This window comes from Gekko japonicus, unplaced genomic scaffold (genome assembly GCF_001447785.1).
Source record: "Gekko japonicus isolate JY-2015 unplaced genomic scaffold, Gekko_japonicus_V1.1 scaffold1056, whole genome shotgun sequence".
Lineage (NCBI taxonomy): Eukaryota > Metazoa > Chordata > Lepidosauria > Squamata > Gekkonidae > Gekko > Gekko japonicus.
The window spans coordinates 252,093-261,389 of record NW_015161431.1 but is presented as its reverse complement, the minus strand read 5'-3'; the positions used below and the strand labels follow the sequence as shown (position 1 = coordinate 261,389).

Below are 9,297 nucleotides of genomic sequence, written 5' to 3'. Positions count from 1 at the left end.
TGAAACCTTCCAGACCTTTGTGTCTCAGCTCACAGTTCCTCCTCCTGGCCTCACAACCCATGTGCAAGAATCACAATGCACATTCCTGTAGCAGCCCCAGTTTGAGAACCAGTGTCCTGGCTCTAGTGAGTGCATGTGTGGTGATCCCCACCTGCTCTAGCAATTTAAGGGTATGGGACCAGGCTGTGGCATCCATTCAAAAGTGAATCAAGTAGCACACATGAAGTGTTGGCCGTTTTCCCCTTGTGCCTTCAGTAGCTGATAAAACAGAAGTCAGAAACCAACAGGTGAAGTCTTATTGCTTGCTGACCGTTCATGGTGAGGCGTTTCATCTGCTGATTTCTGCCTGTCAGAAACACGAGTATCTGACTGATGGAAGCTTATGCTGGAATAAATGTTAGTCTCGCAGGCGCCACTGGACTCCCGTTTTATTCTGTACAGCATCTGAAGAAACGTTTGTTTTCCAGCGGGGCATGTGCGGGGTGCGCTGGCTCGCAAATGCATGTGAAACCTGTAGATTGCTACCTTCTTTCCACACAGGGTCCCCACACCCTTCTACGGGCGACATGATTCAACAGGTCTAGTTTTCCGCGGCATCGATTGCACTTCGCCTTGCTGCGCACCTGCGGCACTAGCAGCACTTCTCTAGCAAGAAAGGCGGCAATCCAACACCTGCGCTCAAAAAAAGAAAAGAAAAAAAGCCTCGTCGAGTATGGGCCAAAGAAGCCTGCGAGAAACGCACGAAGGGAAAGTAGGGGAAAGGCCGCAGAAGACGGCGCTTCCTCCTCCTCCTCCTCCTCCTCCTCCCTACCCACCAGCCTCGCCGGGCCGCTCCGAGCCGGAAGATCCGGGTCGCGAGGAGGGAGCAGGAAGTCGAGACGTGGCCGCCCAGCTGAGCAGCAGGGGGCGAGGCAGGTGATGGCGGCCGCGACGGCGCTGAGCTCGGAGCGGCTGGAGGTCTCCATTGACGGCCTGACTCTGAGCCCGGACTCGGAGGACGCCAGGGCGGGCCAGCCGGATGTTAGGCCGCTCCCTGCCGGGGTGGATCGCCTCAGTCGGGCAGGGAGTGGTGGGGTTCAGCCTGGGCAGGAGGCCGACGATGACGATGACGCCGGCGGGGACAGCGGCGACGGAGCGCTGAGCCTGGAGCGCCGGTGGGGCTTCGGCCTGGAGGAGTTGTACGGCCTGGCGCTGCGCTTCTTCAAAGGTGACCAGATAGGAGCCCTCTTTCCCCCTCCCTCCCTCCCTCCCTCCCTCCGGCGGGAAGGTAACTTTTGGGCTTCTCCTCGCAGCCACCCCCTTCGAGGGATGGGAGAGGAGGCTTCAGGCCCCCTTTTCGTGGAAGCTCTTCCAGTTGACTTCCAAAGCAGCTCTCTGCGGCATCTTCTGGCTACCAGACTGCTCCTGAAAGTGTTTCTAGAGCATGCGGATCAGTTATCTACCTCCCTCAAAGGGCTGTTGGGAAGGTATCTTGGGAAGGGTGGAGGTGGTGAAACATTTTACAGCCGGTGGCAGGGAGTATGAGAATGAGTTAGGTTTTTGTTGTTGTTGTTCAGTCCCACAGTCGAGTCCAACTCTTCGCGACCCCATGGACAAGATCACGCCAGGCCCTCTTGTCTTCCGCTGTCCTCTGAAGTTGGCTCAACTTCATGTTTGACACTGTCTAACCATCTCATCCTTTGCCGTCCCCATCTTCTTTGACCTTCAATCTTTCCCAGCATCAGGGTCTTCTCCAGTGAGTGCTCCCTTCTCATTGGGTGGCCAAAGTATTTGAGCTTCGGTTTCATTATCTGGCCTTCCAGGGAACAGTCAGGGTTGATTTCTTTTAGGATTGACTGATTTGATCTTCTTGCAGTCCAAGGGACTCTCAAGAGTCTTCTCCAGCACCATAGTTCAAAAGAATCTATTATTTGGCTCTCAAGAGTCTTCTCCAGCACCATAGTTCAAAAGAATCTATTCTTCGGCGCTCGGCCTTCCTTATAGTCCAGCTCTCGCAGCCATACATGACTACTGGGAATACCATTGCTTTGACCATGCGGACTTTTGTTGGCAGGGTGATGTCTCTACTTTTTATCATGCTGTTTAGGTTCGCCATCGCTTTCCTCCCAAGGAGCAGGCGTCTTGTAATTTCATGGCTGCTGTCACAGTCTGCGGTGATCTGGGATCCCAGGAACGTGAAGTCTGTCACTACTTCCACGACTTCCCCTTCTATTTGCCAAGGAGTGATGGGGCCGGATGCCATGATCTTAGTTTTTTTGATGTTGAGCTTCAAGCCCACTTTTGCGCTCTCCTCTTTTACTCTGAGCAAGAGGCTCTTTAGATCCTTTTCACTTTCAGCCATTAGAGTGGTATCATCTGCATATCTGAGGTTGTTGATCTTTTCCCCAGCAATCTTAATTCCCGCTTGTGATTCATCCAGGCCAGCATTTCGCATGATGTACTCTGCATATATATTAAATAAGCAAGGTGACAGTATACATCCTTGTCGTACTCCTTTTCCTATGCTGAACCAATCAGTTGTTCCGTATCCGGTTCTAACTGTCGCTTCTTGGCCCTTATACAGGTTTCTCAAGAGACATGTGAGGTGGTCTGGTACTCCCATCTCTTTAAGGACCTGCCATAGTTTGTTGTGATCCACACAGTCAAAGGCTTTAGCATAGTCAATGAAGCAGAAGTAGATATTTTTCTGGTACTCTCTTGCTTTCTCCATAATCCAGCGAATGTTGGCAATATGATCTCTCGTTCCTCTACCTCTTCGAAACCCAGCTTGTACTTCTGGTAGTTCTCTATCCACGTACTGTTGAAGCCTAGCTTGTAGGATCTTGAGCATGACCTTGCTAGCGTGTGATATGAGTGCAATTGTGCGATAGTTTGAACATTCCTTGGCATTGCCCTTCTTTGGGATTGGAATGTATACTGATCTTTTCCAATCCTGTGGCCACTGTTGCGTTTTCCAAATTTGCTGGCAAATGGAGTGCAGAACTTTAACAGCATCCTCTTCTAAGACTTTGAATAGCTCAGCTGGGATACCATCACCTCCACTAGCTTTGTTGTTAGTAATGCTTTCTAAGGCCCATTTAACTTCACATTCCAGGATGTCTGGCTCGAGGTCAGTGATTATACCGTCGTGGTTGTCAAGGACATCGAGGTCTTTCTTGTATAGTTCTTCTGTGTATTCTTGCCATCTTTTCCTAATCTCTTCTGCTTCTGTTAGGTCCCTACCGTTTTTGTCCTTTATCATGGCCAGCTTTGCATGGAACGCTCCCTTGATTTCTCCAATTTTCTTGAAGAGATCTCTAGTCCTTCCCATTCTATTGTTTTCTTCTATTACTTTGCACTGTTCATTCAGGAAGGCCTCCTTATCTCTCCTTGCTGTTCTCTGGAAATCTGCGTTCAGTTGGGTAAATCTTTCCTTTTCGCCTTTGCCTTTCGCTTTCCTTCTTTCCTCTGCTATTTGTAAAGCCTCATCAGAAAGCCACTTTGCTTTCTTGCATTTCTTTTTCTTTGGGATGGTGGTGATTGCTGCCTCCTGTACAATGTCACGAACCTCCGTCCATAGTTCTTCAGGCACTCTATCTATCAAATCCAGACCCTTGAATCTATTCTTCACCTCTACTGTATATTCATCAGGGATGCGATCTAGGTCAAACCTGAATGGCCTCGTGGTTTTCCCAATTTTCTTCAGTTTAAGTCTGAATTTTGCAATGAGTAGCTCATGATCTGAACCACAGTCAGCTCCAGGTCTTGTTTTTACTGACTGGATAGAGCTTCTCCATCTTTGACTGCAAATTATATAGTCAATCTGATTTCGGTGTTGCCCATCTGGTGATGTCCATGTGTAGAGTCGCCTCTTAGGTTGTTGGAAAAGGGTGTTCGCTATGACCAGTGTGTTCTCTTGACAAAACTCTGTTAACCTTTGCCCTGCTTCATTTTGCTTTCCAAGGCCAAACTTGTCTGTTATTCCGGTTACCTTTTGACTTCCTACTTTAGCATTCCAGTCCCCTATGATGATGAGGACATCATTTTTTGGTGTTAGTTCTATGAGGTGTTGTAGGTCTTCATAGAACCGGTCCACTTCAGCCTCTTCTGCATCAGTGGTTGGGGCATAGACTTGGATTACTGTGATGTTGAATGGTTTGCCTTGGAATCGGACCGAAATCATTCTGTCATTTTTGAGATTGTATCCCAGTACTGACTTTTGCACTCTCTTGTTGACTGTAAAGGCCACACCATTTTTTCTACGAGATTCCTGGCCACAGTAGTAGATATAATGGTCTTCTGAGTTAAATTCGCCCATTCCTGTCCACTTTAGTTCACTGATTCCTAAGATATCGATGTTCAGTCTTGCCATCTCATTTTTGACCACGTCAAGCTTGCCTTGATTCATAGATCTTACATTCCATGTTTCTATGCAGTATTGTTCTTTGCAGCATCGGACTTTCCTTTCACCATCAGACACATCCACAACTCATCGTCCTTTCGGCTTTGGCCCAGCCGCTTCACTCTTTCTGGGGTTACTTGTACTTGCCCTCTGCTTATCCTCAGTAGTATATTGGACACCTTCCGACCTGAGGGGCTCATCTTCCGGGGTCATATCTTTTAGTCTTTTGATACTGTCCATGGGTTTTTTTTGGCAAACATACTGGAGTGGGGTGCCATTACCTTCTCCAGGGGATCACGCTTGGTCTGAGTTCTCTTCTGTGGCCTGTCCGTCTTGGGTGGCCCTCCACGGCATAGCCCACAGCCTCATCGAACCACGCAAGCCCCCTCGCCATGACAAGGCAGTGATCCATGAGGGGGATGAGTTAGGTGGTTGAACTTAAAAAAATATATACAAGGTACAGGTAGTTCAGAAACGTCTTGCTATCTTTTCTCTGAAGAGGTAGCCTTTGGAAATGACTCTGCCATGGTATTTGAAGTGTAGACTAAATATAATTTCTCTCAAAATAAGACTCCTTTAACCCTATGGAGAGATGGTGCAATTTGAACCTTCAAAAATAAATTTAATGACGTTCTGGTTCCTGTCCTATCATCTCCTTTTTTATGTTGCTGTTTATGTTTTTGAAATGGCTTGTCATAAGGGTATCTAATTTTCTTTCTTGAACAAATCAGTCTCTGCAGGGTGTTTTGGAGACTAGATATGTCCTTTTGTAAAGCTGGAGGAAACCACAGGAAGTCGCAGTGGATAAAATACAGTCAGATGAGCTTGATAATAGATCATTTGCTTATTGATTCTGTGCTTAATTTAGCTTTTTAAAAAATCACTATTGGCAGCATTGCAGTTACTTCAAGATTCTTATGTAAAACAAATATCTTTATAGGTTCAGGTAGGTAGCCGTGTTGGTCTGAAGCAACTGAACAAAATTTGAGTTCAGTGGCATCTTTAAGATCGACGACGTTTTATTCAAGGTATAAGCTTTTGTGTGCACGCACACTTCTTCAGACACGTTGAAATGGAAGTTACCAGTCCATATATATAGCTAGAGGGTGAGCAGCAAATTAGCATACAACATTGTATGTTGTAGCATATGTTGTATGTTAATTTGCTGTTCACCCTCTAACTGTATATATATGGACTGGTAATTTCCATTTCAATGTATCTGAAGAAGAGTGTGTGTACACAAAAGCTTATACATTGAATGAAACTTTGTTGGTCTTAAAGTTGCCACTGAATTCAAAACATCTTTATGTTCATGAACAGGAAAGGGGCTGCAGTTCTATTAATAAAAGCACTGCTTATTGTGCACTTGTTCAGAATCTGTCATTTGTATTAATCATTTTAAATCAGTAACTTCCTCTGCGCACACCGCCTGTTGACTTCTCTGTAACAAGAATATAAACTAATGTACATATCCTGCATTCTGTTTTTTATGGAAAAGGGGTGCACCTACTGAATCAGTGATCATATTGTCTCTCGTCTTCCTCTCCTATTGTAAAATTCATTATGGGAGAGGTGCTTTTTTCATGTCGAGCTTTTCACATGATGCACAAGACAGGAGAGAAGAACAGCAACATCCCCCTTCTTTCCTATTCATGTTCTTTGTAGACGCATTTTTAGTAAAGATTTCTCATGTTACATTTTGCAGGCACAGGATCCATTTATGCAGTATCAGTGTTTCCTAGATGTTCCGTTACAGTTAGATACTGCATTGTGGTACTCACTTTAGCAGTGGTTGTCATCACAGATGCATGGTTTGCAGAACCCACATGTAAATTCTAGAGATATAATCTAGATAATGACCCTTTGGGGTAGGTGGATCTTGAAATCATGTGCTGTAAGAGAAAGTTACTAGAATGCAGAATACACAGAAAGCCTCAAAAGCTCACTCTATTAGATACATGAGTATTAGACACACACACCCCCAAAAAAAGTTTAAACTTTCCCCATGGTTGCAGTTTATCTTGGTCTGTTCAGAAGTAAGTCATGCTACATTCAGTGAAGGTTGAAGAACATGCCTTCAGGTTGCTACCAACCACAGGGCGTTCCAGGCAAGAGACACAGAGGTAGTTTCCTGTTGCCTCCCTCCACATAGCGACCCCAGGCTTCCTTGGTGATCTCCCATCTACGTACTAACTGTGACCATGCTTAAGTTACAAGTTCTGGCAAGCTCAGGCTAGGCAGGGATATTTATGCTGGTACAAAGTAGGTAAGTCGAGTCTTTGGGATCCTATTCATGATCTTATCACAGTTGCATGACAGTGAAGTTGCATAAATGTTTGGTTGCTTTAACCATTTGTAGGCATAGTAATATTTGTAGCTACCGAAATCATTAATGCTGCTTGGTGTCTAGAAGTATTCTGTCCTTGTGAATGCAGATGGTTTTTCATACATTAGTGTTAGTACTATATTAATCTATATACTAAAACCTTATCATAGTTTTGTATCTAGTGTGAGAGACTGATGCCCCAGTTAATCAGTTTGTATTGAGGTTGTTTGTTCACTATAGAAACTAACATATATACTTTTCTGAAATGCATAAATACTTTATTTGGAAAGAACAAAACTCTTAGACCCACTTTTGATGTCCTACATATTTTCCAGTATGTTGGAAATGAGAAAAGCCAGTTTCACTATTGTTGGCTGTCATGAAGGAAAGATTAACAGTGGGGACAAGTCAAAGATTAACTATATGTGTGTGCAAGGTTTACCAGCTTTCTTTCATAGTAATTTGATGCTTCAGAGCTGGGGCTTAGTGAAAGCTGGGAAGTCCATACAACCATTGTACCCAGACCCCATTTTTAAAATTATATTGCTGTTGTGAATAAATGCTCCTGGCTGTCAACCTTACACATAAATTGTTTTTTTTTTTTTTTAATGCATTGTCTGAGTTGGTTTTGAGTCATTGCACTCTGTTGCATCCTGGTATTTAATAACAGCTTAGACTTCAAAGAATAGACATACATGTACTTACAACATCACAAATAGTTTATTCTAGCCCTGATCTGGATAGCCCAGGCAAGCCTGATCTCATCAGATCCCGGAAGCTAAGCAGGGCCGACCCTGGCAAGTACTTGAAAGGGAGACCTCTAAGAAATACCAGGGCTGGGATGCCACCTCTCTGGAACGTCCAAGCCCCACAAGGGATCGCCAGAAGTTAACCATGTCTTCTAGGCATACACACATACACACAAAATACTCACCTTAAAATCCAAAATACAAATAGTTGATTCTAGTTGACATGTACATTAACGTCTATGGCAAACTCGCAAGTAGAGTCTGGGAGACAAAACAATACTGAATTAGTTACGCAGTGTTTCCTCAGTTACAGCTATTTGTTTGTCACTGGCAATGCATGATCCACCAGGCTATTCTAGTTATTGAAATTTGCTAGTTTTGGGCTCCTATCCTTGAGGCTTACTAAACTTCTTCAGCAATTCCTACTGGTGTGTTTAATTGAAAAGATTTTGTTCTTCATATTATAGATGCTTTTTCAACTGTACTTGAATCTGAGCAGTGTTTCAGAACCCAGGGCACACCTGTAGGCAAACAAATGAGCAAACACATGTTCATATAAAGATCACCGTGTGCAGGATGGGGTGTGTGGGATTTGGCATTGGGAAAGGAGCTCAGTTATAGGAACTGATGATAATGGAGAAACCAAGGTTTGCCGGCTTGCCAGGAGGAGTAAAAGAGACTGGGAAAGTTAGAATTAACCATTCTAATTGGTGCAGGAGGGTGGGCAAGGCAGATTGGAGGAGCAGCAGACCTCCAATCAGAGAAGGAGGGGAGGGATTGGAGCTGGTGTGAAGAAATCTGTGTTATAAAGAGAATGGAGGCTGCTGTTGCCTAGATAACAGCCCTGATTGCGACAAATATCAGTGCATAATCTAATTCTCAACATGGCTAAATCTGTGGATACTTACATCTGCAGGGACTGGAACTACGAACAAAGAAAGTAGATCTTTATGTGAAGCTGAAAAAAGCCCCAGGTTTGCAGACAAATCTGAAATTTAAAATTAAAATAAATAATTTGGAGGTTAACCACCACCACCACCCCAGTATCAGCAGAGCCTATACCTTTTAAGAAATGAATGCCCTCTTCGGTGGCCTCTGTGGGGTATGCTAGGCAAGCAAATCAGTATTGCCAGCATTCAGACCTTGGTTTATGTCAATAAAAGATGGGGGTGGTTTCAGGGGCGTTTTGACCTTTGGGGGAGGACTCATGAAGGCCAGGCAGCAACCACCAAACAACTTCGTACCATGCAACTTGCATGACTTGCTAGGACTGACTGCCTGCTACTGTTCAACAGCAGGTATCCATGAAAGCCATTGTGGTGATGTGGTAAGAGTTTCAGAGCAGGATCTGGGAGACCCAGGTTCAAATCACCACTTGGCTGTGGAAGCTGACTGAGTGACCTTGTGCCAGTTACACTTTCTCAGCCTAATTTACCTCACAGGGTTGTTGTTAAAATAAAATGGAAGAGAGGAGAATGATTTATGCTTCTTTGGGTCCCCATTGTGGAGAAAAGCAGGGGATAGGTGAAGTAATAAATATAGCTGAATTTGGGGGGCAGATAAAAGATGGGTGGTTGGGTGAAAAGGAGAGAAAGAAGCATGGAAAGGTTGCCGGGAGGGGGGAAAGAGAAAACAGCATGGGGAGGGAGATATATGGGGAAAGTGAGGTGCCCCTTGCAAGTCCTTGCAGGTTTCCTACCACACAACTGGTTCATAGGTTTTCTGGGTAGAAGTTGTCAGTGCGAGGGAAAGCTGAAGGTGTAAAGGCAGGTGGGTAAGAAGCAGGGAAAGAAGCAGAAAAAGGGGAGAGACTATGGGGGTTTTCAGGGAAGGAAAAGAGG

The 9,297-nt window shown here is 44.9% G+C and overlaps 1 protein-coding gene across 1 annotated transcript in view; it reads left to right on the top strand.

Annotated features, from left to right (window-relative positions):
* Window positions 1-886: 886 nt before the first annotated feature.
* Window positions 887-9,297, top strand: part of ACBD3 (acyl-CoA binding domain containing 3) — a 39,541-nt gene continuing 31,130 nt past the window's right edge. The window contains exon 1 of the mRNA XM_015428972.1: window positions 887-1,207. Within this exon, the coding sequence (XP_015284458.1) occupies window positions 919-1,207 (289 nt within the window). The 5' untranslated portion in view covers window positions 887-918. The remainder of the gene's footprint in view (window positions 1,208-9,297) is intronic.